This window comes from Pocillopora damicornis, chromosome 14 (genome assembly GCF_964200805.1).
Source record: "Pocillopora damicornis chromosome 14, jaPocDami1.2, whole genome shotgun sequence".
Taxonomy (NCBI): domain Eukaryota; kingdom Metazoa; phylum Cnidaria; class Anthozoa; order Scleractinia; family Pocilloporidae; genus Pocillopora; species Pocillopora damicornis.
The window spans coordinates 7,304,233-7,325,180 of NC_142683.1; the positions used below are offsets into that span (position 1 = coordinate 7,304,233).

Here is a 20,948-nt window from a genome sequence, read left to right on the forward strand (position 1 = left end):
TTTGTTTGCAATGTGCCTTTTGCTGCGTCAATTATTCAGCTTAAATTATTGGGGACTGCTAAAGCCCTCTTCCACATTCCAGAGACTTTTAGAAAACAATAACGACTTTGCGTCAATACTTCCATTGTAAAATGATTGAATCTTCAAACTATCATATCTTGAGCATAAAATCTCGCGGGTCGTTAAGTGTGCGCGAAGATTTTTTCCAAGGTTAGACTAATCCAGGGTCAGGCTGAGTACAGGTTACTCCAAATAAACAAATTTCAATATAAAACTTTGGGGCCCTGTTTATCGAGTGCTTTGAGGAGCTACGTGTTTTTTGTACATGATTATTCGCTTTTTTTGATCGAATCCATAGGTAACGAAATGCAACGGGTTAAATGAACTTCCGTCTGAGACCACTTGTAAACCAAATAATAAATTTTGACGGTTAATTTGCATATTGAAGATAAAACTATAATTTTGGATCAAAAGCCTAAGAACTGAATATACTTAACAGATTTTCACTTTAGAGTGAATAGTTCTTCATCGCCTGAAGAAGATTAGCAGTCGAAAGTGACCACATAGTGAGAAACGGTTACATTCCTCTTATGAAAGTGTTATTTACCGCGATGACTTACAAAAACGTGTTTTACTTTATAAGCGAGTAGTTGTCTGGGATCATCCAGGCTTGTTTTATCGATTAGTATTGGACATGCCTGCATACATTATTTCCATTGTCGACTAATAATGGAAATTCCTTCACATATTATTGAAATTACATTGACGTCTGATGTCATCATCAAACTGATTGTCTGAAACATCGCGCAAGTATTGTGACGATAAGTTTTCGCCCCTAACTGGAGGACTGACTCTTCGCGGACGGAACAATAACAACTGGGGGAAATAACTCTGTAGAGACGACTTGGCAGCGAGAACGGAAACTCGTCACGATTTCCTGGTACACGGAGATCTGCTTCGAGCGAGCTTATACGGACGTCAAGGATAAGACAATCTTTGGTTCCACAGTACTTTTTATTCTAGGTCAAGCCAACAAGCGACATGACCCCTAGCATACTCTAGTTTGTAATCATCAAAGCTGTACAAGGTACTTGCTTAAGAAATAACTGGTGCGAAGTGCTATTGTTACAAAAATCGCAATATTTGAATAAGGACACAAAGGAGCGGAAAAAAGTCTCTTTGAAGTTAAACGAAAACTACTTAATTATTCCATCTGTTTCTACGACGGAAAGTATCTCAAAATTAAAAAGACGGATGCAATAAACTCTAGGCCATTAAAGTAGGAAACCTAGGTGCGAATTTACAGCTCTGGTATAGAAAACAATACCTATCTTAAATGCAGTAGCGCAGCTCAGGAAATAAAAAACGGAAAAGCAATTAAAAGTTTCTGCTTATTTATACAAGATTGGTTTAGAAATCATGGCATGAAAAGAAATTAGATTTACGCGTTTAAACTCAGCTGCTATCTACCATGAAAACCAATGTTTCCAGAAAGACCATTAACACTTATGTTTACCTAAAAAAAACCATGTACTAGATGACAAAAGTGCCGACAAGCAGGTGCATAGTAAAAGCGAGTAATCGATAAAAATCCATTCTAAAAGCCACTGTGTTTTTTGTACATTTTATTTAACTACCAAAAGAAAAAAAACCCGAATAACCGAATATTTCAAATGTGAAAGTATATGAATATATTTTTAAGATGTTTATCCCAAAATCCACGAAAACCCTAAATACAATATTTTGTGATATGTCAACAATTTACTTTTTCTGGTTATAACTAATTTGAATAACAACAATTTGAAAAGAACAACTCGTTCACCATTCTTTACCGCTCAACCGGTCGAGTAAAAGAACGAACAAAATACAGAACTGGGTCTAAACCGATAAATAAATATAAAATTTGTCCTAAAATTGAAATACATAATTTTTCCCCCTAACAGTATACATTGATGAATAGATCACTTTATTCTACCTGAAGTACTCATCAAACAGGCAGGTTAAATGAGATACAATGTGTTTGGTGTATGTCGGGGGAAAATGAGATATAGGTATGTTATTTTTATTATATTCAATTGTTTTGAGATGTTTAGGCTTGGATATACATGAGCACCAGTGTAAGAGAGTGGAGTAGGGTGGAGTGAACGGGCCGCCCAACCATCCTAATTTAGCTGTTAACCAATCAGAAAGCGGTAATCAGACCTAACCCAGTCTGACCGTTTCTGCTCTCTGAAACTTTGCATAGTGACAGACTTGCGAGTTATCGAAAATGGCGGACATATCTTTTGAGCGACACCGTCAAAACTTGTTTTGAGGAGATTACAGTTTAAACTAACGGAAAAAAGATTTTTTAAATATATTATTAAACAACAAAATAAAGAGTGGATCAAAAGAGTTAGAATGATAGGTCTTTGCTTTGGATATGGGTGCTGAACATCATTTTGAAATCCTTACAATTGAAAGACAAAGTCACAACTTTCATTTGAACCTTGGTAAACTTTGATAAACTGTGCATGAATAAACCAGACACTACGAAGTCGAAATCTTGATCGAATAAGATGCCATTTACTTTATGAACAAGCAGAAATTTTCGCGTCAGCTGATTTTTAATTTTAAAGTTATTTGTATAGTCAGAAGATTGGCTCGGGAGAATGAGTCGGTAACACTTTGTCCACGACTAGAATAATGAAACCTTTACGCCGTGGTATTGGAGCAAAAGGTGAATTCATAAAAAGTTACCACTAAGAATTTATCCAATAGAGCCTTAGTGGGTTGACGGACCTGTCACTAAGTTCTTTACTAAAGCAGAGTTCTAAAATGAATAAGCACAATCTACATCCCTTTCAGTGAAGTTTATTTCAAGAAAGCCAGTCCCTTTAGAGAATTACTCGTACACATAAATATCCCATCGTTCCCTTCAACTCCATTGACATTTCTGTTATCCTTTTTTCTCCTTTTCAGCCCAAAATTTATCTCTTTTCTACACTATCAGTGAATATATGTCCCTTGTTACTTTTCGTTACGGAGGAAGGGCAAAGAGACGCGACAAGGCGCGGCGACGGCGCTTCTTCTTCATTTCCATGATCTCACCATTTTGGTTCACAAATTCTTCATTTGCGTGTGAAGGTGTTGATTCGCATGCCTGTCTCCCGCATCCACATTCCGTGATGATATCCAAGTCGGCCGTTTTTCTCGTTGTTTCATTTCCATTTTTGCAGATCAAATTGATTGTCACAATGGTATTATTAGACGGCTTGCAACACTTGCAGTTTTTACTTCCGTAGCCTTCTGGCAGAGTTTTTGCAATAGTGCTCGACTCACAATTACCTCTGCATTCAGTGAGACTAACCTCGGATTCTGATTCACAGCCGTCAGGGAATTTAAGGATACTTGGCGCCCTATGGCCGAGTTTGCAGATGTTCTCATCGTCTTCCGTTTTTACTATAAAATAAATTAAACATATCGTCTTTATACGAGCCATTATTGTAAACTAAATCAGCGTCCTTTAAAACGTCGGGCCTGCAAAACCACTGTAAAAAAAAAGATTATTTCTAGATTGTTTTAATAGGTTATGAATGATACTACACTGGAAGGTTTGAAAGAGAATGGCACTTCGTTACCAACAAAACAGTGAATTCGGTTTATATTTTGAGTTGCTGGTTCGAAAGAGAAATCCATGTACACGACCGATCATGTTAATCCCACCCTTTCCCCTCCCCCCCCTACTTAGAAATAATTGTATGAAGAATAGAAATACAAACCGCATTGTGGACAGCATTGATCCTTTGATGGTGGTCGTTCGTATCCCTTCAAAGAGGAGAAAATGTTTGTTTTTAATTTTTACTCTAAGCTGCATTTCTCAAACGTGAATGACTTTCGAAATTTTGTCAATGAAACACTTTTTCGTAATGTGGCGCTCTGAAAAACTTAGCTCCCAGCGATATCTACCTTAGTGACCAGCATTAAGACATTTATGTAGAAATGATATGTGTGGTTTGGTTAGGTGCAACTGTAGCACAACATGAACGCAGACCGGTTTATCGGAGGCTTCAGATGATGAATTCGAGCCGGGTTCGGCTAATCAAAAGCTTAACTTTGTTAAATCAAACTAAAGTGACTATTTACTTGGCTTTGAATGTAATAGACTGACTTAACCATAGTAAACTAACGGTCAGCTACTGCTATAATTGAGACTACTTTTAAAGAGTAGGAATTAAAATCTCGAGCTCCGATACTTGAAGAATATTGTATATTATCGCTGATGGCTGTCGTAATGGACTAGTGGTGGCTAATAATTAAAGCTCTATCTAGGTGTTTAGCCAGGCTACATTTCGACAGATCTACAAACTATCTTAACAAAGTAAAAAATAGAAATGCATTCAATTTTAATAGCAATCCACTTACCTTAGGACACTCAGAACATTCCTTTATGTAGACTTCTATTTGAGCGACTTGGTTGTTTTCAAAGCAATCATTAAAAACCATTTTACATTTGACAGTCTTGCAAGGCCCATCCGTCCAGGTTTCTCCCTCCTATAAGCAAACGAAAAATGCTTTAAAATAAGTTACCAATGCAATCGTAAATTGAAGAAAGTGCTATTCTTGAAAACAGTCAGTCGTGAAACCAATGTATAACACACATTCTTAATATGTGAGTTTGGTGGGTAAGGATCAGCAGAATCTCAATTTTACGAAGTAACGACTGATACTCCTCTCATAATACCGATTTCACTCCTTTTACCCTTTAACTCCCAGAAGCATTAACTTGTTGCTTCTCTCTGTCACATTCATGCATCACCTAGCACTTTGGTATTAAGAATACTCAAACTTATCAAGTAGATTTTATCGTGATCCAACACAAAATTCTTGTGACTAATTAACAAGGAAATGAGTGGCTGAGTAGCAGCCAGAAGGAGAATTGATCAGATCTTAGGAGAGGGAGGTTGACTCAGTCACGCTTGGCTCAAAAGTTGGTTGAGTATTCGAGAGCCCGATGCTCTTATATCAGCATTATGTACCAGAATGTTGTCATGGATTCACATGTTATGACCACCTGACTAACAAGGAGGTTCATGGAGTATACAGGAACAAATAATCTTTTCAAAAGTGCGAGAAATATGTGGTAACAGTTATAAAAAGATCGGGATCTCAGTCTCGACTTACGTGATGCTTTTCAGTTTCATTGAATCTATTTGTGTATACACAAATCGGACAGATCGAACCTGGAAGCCAAAGAAAAAGTGAAACAAAATTACTTCCAAAAAGCGTGGGAATTCTGCATTTCAAAAATTGTGACGTGCGTACACGAAAAAACTAGACACCTTGAGAGAATTACCTCCTAATTTGTTCAAAAAAGGTCAGTTGTGGTTAGAAAAGAACCTCTTTTTTTGGTATGGGTACTTTTCAATTTTTAATCACAAGTGCAAATGTAGCTAAAGGGGTTTTTAAGGCGGCATGTCGTGACAATGGGATGTGAAAAACATTTAGTTCGATCTAGATTTGTAACATTTCAGCAAGTGTTGTTGCTAAAAAAATAACGCCTCGACAAGTAAGCCTTCACAATAAAAAAAGTCGAAAGTTATTTAAAACCATTGATTAACGTGAATAATTTTTCATACATAGGGCTTCAAGCTTTATGGGGTGGGAGGGGGGAGAATTTGAAGGGAAGTGTGATACTCAAAAAAATTCCTCTAAATAAAGATTAACGATTGCTAAAATATTTGAAGCACTTACTACTTGAGACAGATGTCGAAACTGACGAGGATGTAGTCGGTGAGATTGAAGAAGAAATTGAGGAGCTAAGACTCGAGCTGCGAGGAGACAATTACATCAAACTGTTAAAAAAGCTATTTCTTTTAAAGCATATCTAAGAATACGTTTGGTTTGTGAGTTTTTGACCACTAAAAATCTGAATAAGTTTCAGGTAACAACGGTTGAAAGAATGAAACGTACCTTGATGACGTACTGAGAGAGGTTGAGGTCGGCGTTTTACTTTATGAAATAAAAAAAAATGACTCAAGATTATCAAAAGCTGCGTATTTCTTAAATGTTTTCATTTACTGAGTTGTAACAAAAGCTTATGGCGCAGATCACCGAATATTCAGCTGGAATTCTGTTAAATTCCTCTCCAAGATCACTGCAATTACTCACTGAAGAGAAAGTGAAGGTTCAATATATTACTCCCCTTTAAGCGAGATCGCAGTCGGGTTCATTTTAAACCACAAAGTTCGTTCCCGATAACTAAATAATAATCTAGGGCACTCGAAACAAGCTTTGGGAATCATCATACCTTGACGAGGTCGACAGGCTCGATGAACTTGAGATTGATGATGAAGTCGACAAAGAACTTGATGTCGAGACAGAGCTAAATGTGGATGCTGAACTTGATGTCGAGGCAGAGCTGGATGTCGAAGCTGAGCTGGATGTCGAGGCAGAGCTGGACGTCGACACTGAGCTCGATGTCGAGACAGAGCTAGATGTGGATGCTGAACTTGATGTCGAGGCAGAGCTGGATGTCGAAGCTGAGCTGGATGTCGAAGCAGAGCTGGACGTCGACACTGAGCTCGATGTCGAAGCAGAGCTGGAAGTTGACACCGACGACGAAGTTGAAACACTCGAAGACGTCGAAGCAGAACTTGATGTAGAGACACTAAAATGTGTCACAATTTATTCAAAATGATGACTGGTTATTTAAAAATCTTTTGAATAAAAAGTAAACTATCGCTTCATGAAACTAAATATCTGAAGGGCAACTTAACTTCATCATAGAATTAGCAAACAAAGAACAAGACAAAGATGTTGAAACTCACGACGGAGTGAAGAAAGGCTACTTTTATACAAAGTTAGAGACAAAAGTCTATATATCCCTTTCGTGATGGTTATGTTAAGCCGTAAAAAGAATAATCAAAATAAAATAAACACCTTAAGAGATCCAGGAGAAAGGTCACTAAAATGTCATTCATACCTTGTCGTTGTTGGTGTCGAAACACTCGATGACGTCGACGCCGATGATGATGTTGACGCAGAACTTGAAGTTGAAGTGCTGATTAAAAAATACAACGTTCACCGATAAATTTATACCATCTACTATAAATTACGAAAAAAAGAATAAAGTAACAGTGATCAAAATAGTCCTCCATAGAATGATGGATAATTTGCTGATACCTTGAAGAGGTTGACACACTTGATGAGGTTGATGCAGAACTTGAAGTCGATACACTAGAGGAGAATTAAACGATCTCAGGAGTCAGAAAGGCAGATAAATACGGCTTTGAAAAACATATAATAATATCTGTTTTTCATAAACATGAAAATTTTTGACCAATCTTCAATACCTTGAGGAAGTTGACACACTTGATGAACTTGACGTGGACACACTGAAAAAGAAAATCGATCAGTTCCTTGTGTAAACTGTACACGCTTAATTCATTGAAAACTTATCAAAATTTTTACAAACAAAACTTGCTTTGTACGGAGTTTTACAATCATTAGAATGGCGCATAAGAGTTTTTCAATTGCAGGAAAAACGAGACCCTAGGCTTACTGCTTGAAAGTGTAAGCGTACGGTCTCGACTTGTGATAAAATGAAATCTTGCGAAACAGAAGATGTCGACACTGACTATGATATTGAAGCGCTTGAGGATGTTGATGCCGACGACGATGTCGAGAATCTCAATGAGGTCGAAATTGATGACGATGTTGAAACGCTAGATGATGTGGACATCGACAACGATGTTGAAGTGCTTGATGATGTTGTTGCCGAAGAAGAAGAGGACGCACTATATCTACACTTCAAGAACTTTAAAAAAGTTTACAGTATATAAATTATTTTATTCCCATCGATGAAATTGTTTACTTCTAAATGCCTAACTTAGATTTTTTTCGATCAAAACTTTAGTTTCAATATCATAATATCATATTATTGAAAACTAAAGAAGATTAAGTCCTTACCTCGTCGTAGTTGGTGTCGAAACAGAGGAGGATGTCGACACTGACGATGATGTTGAAGCGCTTGATGAAGTTGATGCCGATGATGATGTCGAAATGCTCGATGAAGTCGAAATTGACGACGATGTTGACACACTTGAGGAGGTCGACACTGATGATGATGTGGAAGCACTTGATGAAGTCGACGCTGATGACGATGTTGAGACACTTGATGATGTCGACGCTGACGACGATGTAGAAGCACTTGATGATGTCGATGCTGACGATGACGTTGAAACGCTTGATGATGTTGACACAGAACTTGATGTAGAAGCACTTCAAAAAAGCCATTAGAAAATACTAAAGGAACAGTAACTTTCAAACAAAGCTTCATTTGAAAAGATTAAAAGAACAAATAGGTTAAACTCCTACAATTTATCTCTAGACATAAAAACATTATATAGATATCTGAACATTAACGTCTACAGGCCAGATATAGACACTTTGACATAAAATTAGAATGACGAATGACGAACAAAAAAAAAAGGTTGACTTAGTCCACGGATATTAAAATAAAAGTGATTTGGAACAAAAAAGGTTTATTCTTAAAAACTAAATGAAAAAAGTAAAAGGTTGCTTCAAAATATTAATAGTAACCTGTAAGAAGCGGATGTACAAGGTAATGATAACGTAAGGAAGCAAAAGTATAATTTGTACCTCGTTGTTGTTGGTGTTGAAACACTCGATGACGTAGACGCCGAAGATGATGTTGACGCAGAACTTGAAGATGAAGCACTGATTGGAAAGTAAAATTCACCAAAATATATAAAGGCAATGATCTAATGGGTCCTCGTACTAATAATTATTGACACAATGGATTATTTTCAATTAAAATAAAGATCTAAAGTTTTTTCTGTTCTTCTTACCTTGACGATGTTGAGACACTTGACGAAGTTGACGCAGAACTTGATGTCGACACACTACGGGGAGATAAAAAGATTCCAATTGTTGAAAAGGCTAGTAGAAACAGTCTATCTTTAAAATCTTTAAATCAACCTGATGCAATCTGTGTCTGATGCATTTCAACTTTGAAAAAAAATTTAAATACCTTGAAGAAGTTGACACACTTGATGAACTTGAAGTAGAAACACTGAAATAAAATCACGGATTAAAATTTCAATCAAACCTTGTACGTCTTTCAACAAACCATGATCATTTTGGTTACAGTGAAAAAAGCTTTCAACCTGCTTAGAAGTTGTATGGTATCATCTAAGATATACTAGAAACAAAAGCACACCGGTCAAAGTTTCAATTGTATTGCTACTACCTCGAAATGTGAAAATATTAGTGCGAGTCTCATACGAGATTGAACTGAATCCACGCAGCGCATACCTCGTTGTAGTTGGTGTCGACACAGAAGATGATGTTGAGACTGATGATGAAGTTGAAGCGCTCGATGAAGTTGAAGCCGATGACGATGTCGAAATGCTCGATGACGTGGAAATTGACGACGACGTTGAAACGCTTGATGAAGTCGATACTGACGATGATGTCGAAGCACTTGATGATGTCGACAATGAGGAAGATGTTGAAGCGCTCGATGATGTCGATATTGACGAAGACGTCGAAGCACTTGATGATGTTGATACTGACGACGATGTTGAAGTGCTTGATGATGTTGATGCAGAACTTGATGTAGAGATACTATAAAGAGATTTTAATCATTCTTTAAGAAAAGTCTCTTTCTTAAAAGTTTAATTTAAAAAACCACACTGTCAAAGAAAAAAAGATGTCAAGGCTTTAACTACTTCTACTTCTTAACTATAAACGTAAAGAAAATTTATAGATTCTTGGATACCAAAAATCCAGAATAATGCAGTAGACATCAATGAGTACCGAGTACTTAACTTCAGTAAATAATAGAGATATTAAAAGTGACGTTGATCTCAAAAAAATCATATTTACTCTTACAAAGAAGTTGAAAAGAAAAAAGTTGACATGTTGCATTAAATTAGACTCTGTAAAACAATATAAAAAACATCAACAATCACCTTGAAGAAGTAGATGCACTAGATGATGACGAAATCGACGATGATGTGGACGCGGAACTTGAAGTAGATACACTGAAAACCAACAAGTTTACTTTTACAAGAGGTTAAGGGATATAATCTATATATCTATTTTTCAATGTCTAAGATAAGTCGAGAACAAAACCATATTCACCTCCGGAAATATTGTCTCAAATATATCATTTATACCTTGTTGTTGTTGGAGTTGAAACACTCGATGAAGTCGACGCCGAGGATGATGTTGTCGCGTAACTTGAAGTTGAAGCACTGATTAGAAAGTAAAACACAACAAAATGTAGGTAATATTTTACAAATAAGGTGCAAAAACAAATTAAAACAAGGACAATATCTACAGCAGTCCACTAACTATACACTAATCAAACTATGGATCGATAAATGATATGATCGACTATTTGCAGTTAACATAACGATCTCACGTGAAACCATCATGGTTTTTCCTACCTTGACGATGTCGAGACACTTGACGAAGTTGATGCAGAACTCGATGTCGACACACTACAAGAAAATTAACAAAATTGAAGTGTTGGAAATTTAAGAAAGGTAGTTAATCGTTACATATTTTAAAGATGTTACTACAATTAAATCTGCGTTTGATGCGCTTTAACTTAAACACAACTTCTAAATACCTTGAGGAAGTTGATACACTCGACGAACTTGAAGTAGACACACTAAAAAGAAAAACATGGAATAAGATTATGGCTTAGAATGTATACAAACAACTCAGTTTTAGACATAAGTCCTTTAAAAACCCATCCAGGGGGGTTCCTAGGGGTCTTTCAAGAATTATGCTAGACTATAATAATAGTTTGGTTACAGGGAAAAACTGATTTAGAAAGTGTAAAATATTAACCAACATCTAATAGAAACAAGAGCAAGCTGTTTATGGTAATAATTGTATTGCTATTGTCTCGAAATGTGGCGATATGAGATTTGAGTATCATATCGTCCTGTGAGATTTAACTAAATCATGGATTAAAATCTCAATCAAACTTTTTACGTCTTTCAACAAACCATGATCAGGAGATCTGAGGGGTTTCTCAACAATTATGATGAGGCATAATATTCTTTTGTTTACAGTGAAAAAAGGTTTCAACCTGCCTAGAAGTTATATGGTATCATCTAAGACATCAAAGAAACAAAAGGATACCGGTCAAAGTTTCAATTGTATTGCTACTACCTCGAAATGTGAAAATATTAGTGCGAGTCTCATACGAGATTGAACTGAATCCACGCAGCGCATACCTCGTTGTAGTTGGTGTCGATACAGAAGATGATGTTGAGACTGATGATGAAGTTGAAGCGCTCGATGAAGTTGAAGCCGATGACGATGTCGAAATGCTCGATGACGTGGAAATTGACGACGACGTTGAAACGCTTGATGAAGTCGATACTGACGATGATGTCGAAGCACTTGATGATGTCGACAATGAGGAAGATGTTGAAGCGCTCGATGATGTCGATATTGACGAAGACGTCGAAGCACTTGATGATGTTGATACTGACGACGATGTTGAAGTGCTTGATGATGTTGATGCAGAACTTGATGTAGAGATACTATAAAGAGATTTTAATCATTCTTTAAGAAAAGTCTCTTTCTTAAAAGTTTAATTTAAAAAACCATACTGTCAAAGAAAAAAAGATGTCAAGGCTTTAACTACTTCTACTTCTTAACTATAAACGTAAAGAAAATTTATAGATTCTTGGAAACCAAAAATCCAGAATAATGCAGTAGACATCAATGAGTACCGAGTACTTAACTTCAGTAAATAATAGAGATATTAAAAGTGACGTTGATCTCAAAAAAATCATATTTACTCTTACAAAGAAGTTGAAAAGAAAAAAGTTGACATGTTGCATTAAATTAGACTCTGTAAAACAATATAAAAAACATCAACAATCACCTTGAAGAAGTAGATGCACTAGATGATGACGAAATCGACGATGATGTGGACGCGGAACTTGAAGTAGATACACTAAAAACCAACAAGTTTACTTTTACAAGAGGTTAAGAGATATAATCTATATATCTATTTTTCAATGTCTAAGATAAGTCGAGAACAAAAACATATTCACCTCCGGAAATATTGTCTCAAATATATCATTTATACCTTGTTGTTGTTGGAGTTGAAACACTCGATGAAGTCGACGCCGAGGATGATGTTGTCGCGTAACTTGAAGTTGAAGCACTGATTAGAAAGTAAAACACAACAAAATGTAAGTAATATTTTACATATAAGGCGCAAAAAATAATTAAATCAAAGGCAACAACTGTAGCAGTCCACTAACTATTGGCTAATAAAACTATGGATCATTTGCGAAACGCAATAACATTAAATTACAGCAAATGATCCAACGGGTTCTCTGACGAGTGATAAATGACACGATCGATTGTTTTCAGCTAACATAAAGATCTCACGTGAAACCATCATGGTTTTTCCTACCTTGACGATGTTGAGACACTTGACGAAGTTGATGCAGAACTCGATGTCGACACACTACAAGAAAATTAACAAAATTTGTGTTGGAAAGCCAAGAAAGGTAGTGTATCGTTATATATTTTAAAGATGTTACCAAAATTAAATCTGTGTCTAATGCGTTTTAGCTTAAACATAAATTCTAAATACCTTGAGGAAGTTGATACACTCGACGAACTTGAAGTAGACACACTAAAATGAAAACATGGAATAAGATTATGGCTCAGAATGTATACAAACAACTCAGCTTTAGACATAAGTCATTTAAAAACCCATCCAGGGGGGTTCCTAGGGGTCTTTCAAGAATTATGATAGACTATAATAATAGTTTGGTTACAGGGAAAAACTGATTTAGAAAGTGTACAATATTAACCAACATATAATAGAAACAAGAGCAAGCTGTTTATGGTAATAATTGTATTGCTATTGTCTCGAAATGTGGCGATATGAGATTTGAGTATCATATCGTCCTGTGAGATTTAAGTAAATCATAGTGGCGTATACCTCGTTGTAGTTGGTGTTGAGACCGAAGATGATGTCGACACTGATGATGAAGTTGAAGCGCTTGATGAAGTTGATGCAGACGACGATGTCGAAATGCTTGATGATGTCGAAATTGACGACGATGTGGACACGCTTGATGAAGTCGACACTGATGATGATGTTGAAGCACTAGATGATGTCGACGCTGATGACGATGTGGAAGCACTTGATGATGTCGACGCTGATGACGATGTAGAAACACTTGATGATTTCGACGCTGACGACGATGTAGAAGCACTTGATGACGTTGATGCTGACGATGACGTTGAAATGCTTGATGATGTTGACACAGAACTTGATGTAGAAGCACTTCAAAAAAGCCATGAGAAAATATTAAAGGAAACAGTAACTTTCAAGCAAGTCTTCGCTTGAAAAGATTAAAAGAACAAATAGGTTAAACTCCCACATTTCATCTCGAAGACATCAAAACACTATATAGGTATCTGAACATTAACGTCTACAGGCCAGAAATGGACACTTAGGCACAAAATTAGAGAAAGGACTAACTCACCAACTTAGGATAAAAAAAAAAAGTTGACTTCGTCAACAGGTATTAAAAGAAAAGTGATTTGAAACAAAAAAAGGTTTATCCTTAAAAACAAATATGAAAAAAGGAAAAGGTTGTATCAAAACATTAATAGTAACCCTCTAAGAAGCGGATGTACAAGGTAACGATGACGTCAGGAAGCAAAAATATAATTTATACCTCGTTGTTGTTGGTGTTGAAACACTCGATGATGTAGACGCCGAAGATGATGTGGACGCAGAACTTGAAGTTGAAGCACTGATTGGAAAGTAAAATTCGCCAAAATATATTACAACTGTCCATTAACCACTGAGAAGTGATACTATGGATCATAAACATTAACCAATATCGTAAAAATAAAGGCAATGATCCAATGGGTCCTCATACAAATAATGATTGACGCAATAGATTATTCTTTGCTAAAATAAAGATCTAAACCTCTTTCTGTTCTTCTTACCTTGACGATGTTGAGATACTTGACGAAGTGGACGCAGAACTTGATGTCGACACACTACGAGGAAATGAAAAGATTTCAAGGGTCGAAAAGGTTAGTAGAAATAGTCTATCTTTAAAATCTCTAAATCAATCTGATACAATCTGTGTCTGATACACCTTGACTTTGTAAACAAAATGTAAATACCTTGAAGAAGTTGACACACTTGATGAACTTGAAGTGGAGACACTGAAATAAAATCATGGATTAAAATCTCAATCAAACCTTTTACGTCTTTCAACAAACCATGATCAGGAGATCTGAGGGGTTTCTCAACAATTATGATGAGGCATAATATTCTTTTGTTTACAGTGAAAAAAGCTTTTAACCTGCCTAGAAGTTATATGGTATCATCTAAGATATCAAAGAAACAAAAGGATACCGGTCAAAGTTTCAATTGTATTGCTACTACCTCGAAATGTGAAAATATTAGTGCGAGTCTCATACGAGATTGAACCGAATGCATGTAGCGCATACCTGGTTGTAGTTGGTGTCGACACAGAAGATGATGTCGACACTGATGATGAAGTTGAAGCGCTCGATGAAGTTGAAGCCGATGACGATGTCGAAATGCTCGATGAAGTGGAAATTGACGACGACGTTGAAATGCTTGATGAAGTCGATACTGACGATGATGTCGAAGCACTTGATGATGTCGACAATGAGGAAGATGTTGAAGCGCTCGATGATTTTGAAGCGCTTGATGATGTTGATGCAGAACTTGATGTAGAGACACTATAAAGAGATTTTAATCATTCTTTAAGAAAAGTCTCTTTCTTAAAAGTTTAATTTAAAAAACCATACTGTCAAAGAAAAAAAGATGTCAAGGCTTTAACTACTTCTACTTCTTAACTATAAACGTAAAGAAAATATTTGCTCGCGAATAGGATTTTTATGCTTTTTTCCCTAATTATTAATGTTCTATTATTGTGATAATTGCTGATATATGTTAGTCACGTGTAGAGAGCGTTACATGACAATGCAAGATGCGTGACAGGCCTGGTTGAGGGGTGCGAGTATTGCAATGTATTGACCCCCCACCTTTTGTGTAGTCTAATACTCGTGACAGAATTCACAGAGTCATTCACTTCAGATTTCTTTGCAAGTGACACGTTTGTTTGTACCCCACCTCCTCCCCTTATTCCAGCCACATGTCTTTGTTTTAGCTCAAGTTAATAGTTGATTTTGTTGGCGTTGTTTTTCAGCCCTCACCTTTACTGGGCAAGCTATTTTTCCCAGATTCAAATATTTTGGGCAATAATCGATTCAGTTTTGATTACTAATTAAACCAGCTTTGGGCCTTTGCCCTCAGCCATTTTTACTCCAGATCAATGTGTTTGTGTGATTTTTATGTGCCCAGTAAACGAGCCCGGGAGATGGAGCCCAGTATTTTAGTTACTTAGCAAGCTCGATAGGGGGAAAAAGCATAAAGAAAATTTATAAATTCTTGGAAACCAAAAATCCAGAATAATGCAGTAGACATCAATGAGTACCGAGTACTTAACTTCAGTAAATAATAAAGAGATATTAAAAGTGACGTTGATCTCAAAAAAATCATATTTACTCTTACAAAGAAGTTGAAAAGAAAAAAGTTGACATGTTGCATTAAATTAGACTCTGTAAAACAATATAAAAAACATCAACAATCACCTTGAAGAAGTAGATGCACTAGATGATGACGAAATCGACGATGATGTGGACGCGGAACTTGAAGTAGATACACTAAAAACCAACAAGTTTACTTTTACAAGAGGTTAAGGGATATAATCTATGTATCTATTTTTCAATGTCTAAGATAAGTCGAGGACAAAAACATATTCACCTCCGGAAATATTGTCTCAAATATATCATTTATACCTTGTTGTTGTTGGAGTTGAAACGCTCGATGAAGTCGACGCCGAGGATGATGTTGTCGCGTAACTTGAAGTTGAAGCACTGATTAGAAAGTAAAACACAACAAAATGTAGATAATATTTTACATATAAGGTGCAAAAACAAATTAAAACAAGGACAACATCTACAGCAGTCCACTAACTATACACTAATCAAACTATGGATCGATAAATGATATGATCGACTATTTGCAGTTAACATAACGATCTCACGTGAAACCATCATGGTTTTTCCTACCTTGACGATGTCGAGACACTTGACGAAGTTGATGCAGAACTCGATGTCGACACACTACAAGAAAATTAACAAAATTGAAGTGTTGGAAATTTAAGAAAGGTAGTTAATCGTTACATATTTTAAAGATGTTACTACAATTAAATCTGCGTTTGATGCGCTTTAACTTAAACACAACTTCTAAATACCTTGAGGAAGTTGATACACTCGACGAACTTGAAGTAGACACACTAAAAAGAAAAACATGGAATAAGATTATGGCTCAGAATGTATACAAACAACTCAGTTTTAGACATAAGTCCTTTAAAAACCCATCCAGGGGGGTTCCTAGGGGTCTTTCAAGAATTATGCTAGACTATAATAATAGTTTGGTTACAGGGAAAAACTGATTTAGAAAGTGTACAATATTAACCAACATATAATAGAAACAAGAGCAAGCTGTTTATGGTAGTAATTGTATTGCTATTGTCTCGAAATGTGGCGATATGAGATTTGAGTATCATATCGTCCTGTGAGATTTAACTAAATCATAGTGGTGTATACCTCGTTGTAGTTGGTGTTGAGACCGAAGATGATGTCGAAACTGATGATGTTGAAGCGCTTGATGAAGTTGACGCAGACGACGATGTCGAAATGCTTGATGATGTCGAAATTGACGACGATGTTGACACACTTGATGAAGTCGACACTGATGATGATGTTGAAGCACTAGATGATGTCGACGCTGATGACGATGAAGAGACACTTGATGATGTCGACGCTGATGACGATGTAGAAACACTTGATGATGTCGACGCTGACGACGATGTAGAAGCACTTGATGACGTTGATGCTGACGATGACGTTGAAATGCTTGATGATGTTGACACAGAACTTGATGTAGAAGCACTTCAAAAAAGCCATGAGAAAATATTAAAGGAAACAGTAACTTTCAAGTAAGTCTTCGCTTGAAAAGATTAAAAGAACAAATAGGTTAAACTCCCACATTTCATCTCGAAGACATCAAAAAATTATATAGGTATCTGAACATTAACGTCTATAGGCCAGAAATGGACACTTAGGCACAAAATTAGAGAAAGGACTAACTCACCAACTTAGGATAAAAAAAAAAGTTGACTTCGTCAACAGGTATTAAAAGAAAAGTGATTTGAAACAAAAAAAGGTTTATCCTTAAAAACAAATATGAAAAAAGGAAAAGGTTGTATCAAAACATTAATAGTAACCCTCTAAGAAGCGGATGTACAAGGTAACGATGACGTCAGGAAGCAAAAATATAATTTATACCTCGTTGTTGTTGGTGTTGAAACACTCGATGATGTAGACGCCGAAGATGATGTGGACGCAGAACTTGAAGTTGAAGCACTGATTGGAAAGTAAAATTCGCCAAAATATATTACAACTGTCCATTAACCACTGAGAAGTGATACTATGGATCATAAACATTACCCAATATCGTAAAAATAAAGGCAATTATCCAATGGGTCCTCATACAAATAATGATTGACGCAATAGATTATTCTTTGCTAAAATAAAGATCTAAACCTCTTTCTGTTCTTCTTACCTTGACGATGTTGAGATACTTGACGAAGTGGACGCAGAACTTGATGTCGACACACTACGAGGAAATGAAAAGATTTCAAGGGTCGAAAAGGTAAGTAGAAATAGTCTATCTTTAAAATCTCTAAATCAATCTGATACAATCTGTGTCTGATACACCTTGACTTCGAAAACAAAATGTAAATACCTTGAAGAAGTTGACACACTTGATGAACTTGAGGTAGAGACACTGAAATAAAATCATGGATTAAAATCTCAATCAAACCTTGTACGTCTTTCAACAACCCACGATCAGGAGATCTGAGGGGTTTTTCAGGAATTATGATAAGACACAACATTCCCTTGTTTACAGTGAAAAAAGCTTTCAACCTGCCTAGAAGTTGTATGATATCATTTAAGATATACTAGAAACATAAGCATACCGGTCAAAGTTTCAATTGTATTGCTACTACCTCGAAATGTGAAAATATTAGTGCGAGTCTCATACGAGATTGAACTGAATCCACGCAGCGCATACCTCGTTGTAGTTGGTGTCGACACAGAAGATGATGTTGAGACTGATGATGAAGTTGAAGCGCTCGATGAAGTTGAAGCCGATGACGATGTCGAAATGCTCGATGAAGTGGAAATTGACGACGACGTTGAAATGCTTGATGAAGTCGATACTGACGATGATGTCGAAGCACTTGATGATGTCGACAATGAGGAAGATGTTGAAGCGCTCGATGATGTCGATATTGATGAAGATGTCGAAGCACTTGATGATGTTGATGCTGACGACGATGTTGAAGTGCTTGATGATGTTGATGCAGAACTTGATGTAGAGACACTACAAAGAGATTTTAATCATTCTTTAAGAAAACAATCTCTTTCTTTAAATTTAATTTTAAAAAACCTTCCTGTCAACGGAAAAAGATGTCAAGGCTTTAACTACTTCTACTTCTTAACTATAGACTTTATGATATTTATAGATTCTTCGAAAACAAAAATCCAGAATATTGCAGTAGACATCAATGAGTACTGAGTGTTTAACTTCAGTAAATAATAAAGAGATATAAAAAATGACGATGATCTCCAAAAAACATATTTACTCTTACAATCTATGTATCTATTTTTCAATGTCTAAGATAAGTCCAGAACAAAAACATATTCACCTCTAGATATATGGTCTCAAATATATCATTTATACCTTGTTGTTGTTGGAGTAAAATACAACAAGATATAACTAATATTTTACATATAAGGTGCAAAAACTAATTTAAAAAAAGGCAACAACTGCAGCAGTCCACTAACTATTGGCTAATAAAACTATGGATCATTTGCGAAACGCAATAACATTAAATTAAAGCAAATGATCCAACTGGTTCTCCGACCATGATAAATGACACGATCGATTGTTTTCAGTTAACATAACGATCTCACGTGAAACCATCATGTTCTTTCCTACCTTGACGATGTTGAGACACTTGACGAAGTTGATGCAGAACTCGATGTCGACACACTACAAGAAAATTAACAAAATTGAAGTGTTGGAAAGCTAAGAAAGGTAGTTAATCGTTACATATTTTAAAGATGTTACCACAATTAAATCTGTGTCTAATGCGCCTTAACTTAAACACAACTTCTAAATACCTTGAGGAAGTTGATACGCTCGACGAACTTGAAGTAGGCACTCTAAAATGAAAACATGGAATAAGATTATGGGTCAGAATGTATACACACAACTCAACTTTAGACATAAGTCCTTTAAAAACCCATCCAGGGGGGTTCCTAGGGGTCTTTCAAGATTTATGATAGACTATAATAATAGTTTGGTTACAATCAGAATAACAGAAACAAAAATCTTTAATGCTAATTAAGAGAAATGTCCAGCAACGATACCTAGCTACATATTCGAATATGATCGAAAACCACTGGCGAAAGGAGGCACGTAAGAATGTTCATTGATGAATCTCTTGACTTTGTTTTTAAGAAAAGACCTTTAATGAAGCCCTCCAGGCAATGTGGATTGAGTTGAGACATCTTTTTAGAACGACAAAATTCTTCCTCCATGAAGGGTAATATCAAGGCCAAAAAATTAAAAATGAGAGACTATTAACGGTTTTCTTGTAACAGTTTTCTTTCTGATCTGGCACATGCGGATTGGAATACACCTCTTTCTATGATGTGCCCGAAAAGCTGTAAATACGAATTCAAGTAATAAAATGTATGTGTAAGTACGGAAGGAAATCTTTCAACTCACGTAGATGTTACTGAAAAAACTTCTTCGGAGGATGTCGAAGGAGTGTACGATGAGGGAAACCTCGTCGATACCTTTGTTTCTGTCTGAGGTTTAAATGAGGTCGACACAGCCTTTGAGGTGGATACACTAAGAAGAAAGCAGCATAGATTAATCGGAATACCAATCCTTTTTAAGAACTGCCATGTCCTTAAAGGAGTACAATATATAAATTGTTAGTGAGACTAACGAAGTCTAAAAGCAAGTTCATTAAGGTAGATGTCAAGGTTGAAGAAGTTGACGCAATTGACAAACTCGAACTGGTGGAAACTCTGATAAGGGAAATAAAGATTCATATCAGAAAATGGATACAGTGGGTTAAGCACAGCTTAAGTCTCAATATTTTTAAACAAAATATGTGGCAATCATGGGGTTATTCATGTTTACTCTCGGTAAAAATGAGGGCCGATATAACTTTTTCACGACTCCCATAAATTAGTACCGTGGTTTAGTTGGTGACGAAACAGGTGACGTTAAGACTGACGATGATGTCGAGGCGCTTGATGATGTTGATGCCGAAGACGATGTTGAAATACTGGATGAGGTCGAAATTGACGATGATGTTGAAACACTCGATGATGTCGACACTGAGGACGATGTTGAGACACTGGATGATGTCGAAGCTGATGACGACGTTGAAGCACTTGATGATGTAGACGCTGATGAAGATGTTGAGATTGATGATGATGTGGATGCAGAACTTGATGTAGAAACACTACAACACAAATAAAGTAGTGTAACAAACAGATGAGGATAAAGTTGTTTTCTAACAAAGTCAATACTGAAAGTTCTTTAAGAAAATTTTTATACCTGGTCGTCGTTGGTGTTGAAACACTCGACGGCGTCGACGCCGAGGAAGATGTTGACACCGAACTTGAGGTTGAAGCGCTGAAAACGATAATTTTAATTCAAATAAATTGGCATTTTAACGGTT

At 36.2% G+C, this 20,948-nt stretch overlaps 1 protein-coding gene across 41 annotated transcripts in view; it reads right to left on the minus strand.

The window, feature by feature from the left end:
• Positions 1–2,837: 2,837 nt before the first annotated feature.
• Positions 2,838–20,948, minus strand: part of LOC113671094 (uncharacterized) — a 95,163-nt gene continuing 77,052 nt past the window's right edge. For 27 of the 41 annotated variants that reach the window (XM_089194513.1, XM_089194530.1, XM_089194533.1 and 24 more), the window contains 43 exons: positions 20,825–20,902; positions 20,457–20,729; positions 19,979–20,104; positions 19,369–19,410; positions 19,184–19,237; positions 18,254–18,565; positions 17,924–17,965; positions 17,741–17,794; positions 17,464–17,541; positions 16,723–17,067; positions 16,368–16,409; positions 16,183–16,236; positions 15,910–15,987; positions 15,703–15,774; positions 14,530–14,787; positions 14,200–14,241; positions 14,017–14,070; positions 13,740–13,817; positions 12,995–13,342; positions 12,641–12,682; positions 12,458–12,511; positions 12,125–12,202; positions 11,918–11,989; positions 11,259–11,570; positions 10,643–10,684; positions 10,458–10,511; positions 10,185–10,262; positions 9,978–10,049; positions 9,319–9,630; positions 9,035–9,076; positions 8,853–8,906; positions 8,644–8,721; positions 7,951–8,262; positions 7,335–7,376; positions 7,165–7,218; positions 6,965–7,042; positions 6,290–6,649; positions 5,953–5,991; positions 5,734–5,810; positions 5,164–5,222; positions 4,405–4,533; positions 3,762–3,807; positions 2,838–3,441 (listed from right to left, as the gene is read on the minus strand). In XM_089194513.1, coding sequence (XP_089050639.1) covers positions 3,020–3,441; positions 3,762–3,807; positions 4,405–4,533; positions 5,164–5,222; positions 5,734–5,810; positions 5,953–5,991; positions 6,290–6,649; positions 6,965–7,042; positions 7,165–7,218; positions 7,335–7,376; positions 7,951–8,262; positions 8,644–8,721; positions 8,853–8,906; positions 9,035–9,076; positions 9,319–9,630; positions 9,978–10,049; positions 10,185–10,262; positions 10,458–10,511; positions 10,643–10,684; positions 11,259–11,570; positions 11,918–11,989; positions 12,125–12,202; positions 12,458–12,511; positions 12,641–12,682; positions 12,995–13,342; positions 13,740–13,817; positions 14,017–14,070; positions 14,200–14,241; positions 14,530–14,787; positions 15,703–15,774; positions 15,910–15,987; positions 16,183–16,236; positions 16,368–16,409; positions 16,723–17,067; positions 17,464–17,541; positions 17,741–17,794; positions 17,924–17,965; positions 18,254–18,565; positions 19,184–19,237; positions 19,369–19,410; positions 19,979–20,104; positions 20,457–20,729; positions 20,825–20,902 — 5,338 coding nt within the window. In that variant the 3' untranslated portion in view covers positions 2,838–3,019. The remainder of the gene's footprint in view (positions 3,442–3,761; positions 3,808–4,404; positions 4,534–5,163; positions 5,223–5,733; positions 5,811–5,952; positions 5,992–6,289; positions 6,650–6,964; positions 7,043–7,164; positions 7,219–7,334; positions 7,377–7,950; positions 8,263–8,643; positions 8,722–8,852; positions 8,907–9,034; positions 9,077–9,318; positions 9,631–9,977; positions 10,050–10,184; positions 10,263–10,457; positions 10,512–10,642; positions 10,685–11,258; positions 11,571–11,917; positions 11,990–12,124; positions 12,203–12,457; positions 12,512–12,640; positions 12,683–12,994; positions 13,343–13,739; positions 13,818–14,016; positions 14,071–14,199; positions 14,242–14,529; positions 14,788–15,702; positions 15,775–15,909; positions 15,988–16,182; positions 16,237–16,367; positions 16,410–16,722; positions 17,068–17,463; positions 17,542–17,740; positions 17,795–17,923; positions 17,966–18,253; positions 18,566–19,183; positions 19,238–19,368; positions 19,411–19,978; positions 20,105–20,456; positions 20,730–20,824; positions 20,903–20,948) is intronic. The other 14 variants (XM_089194518.1, XM_089194544.1, XM_089194521.1 and 11 more) reach the window with 14 other exon arrangements.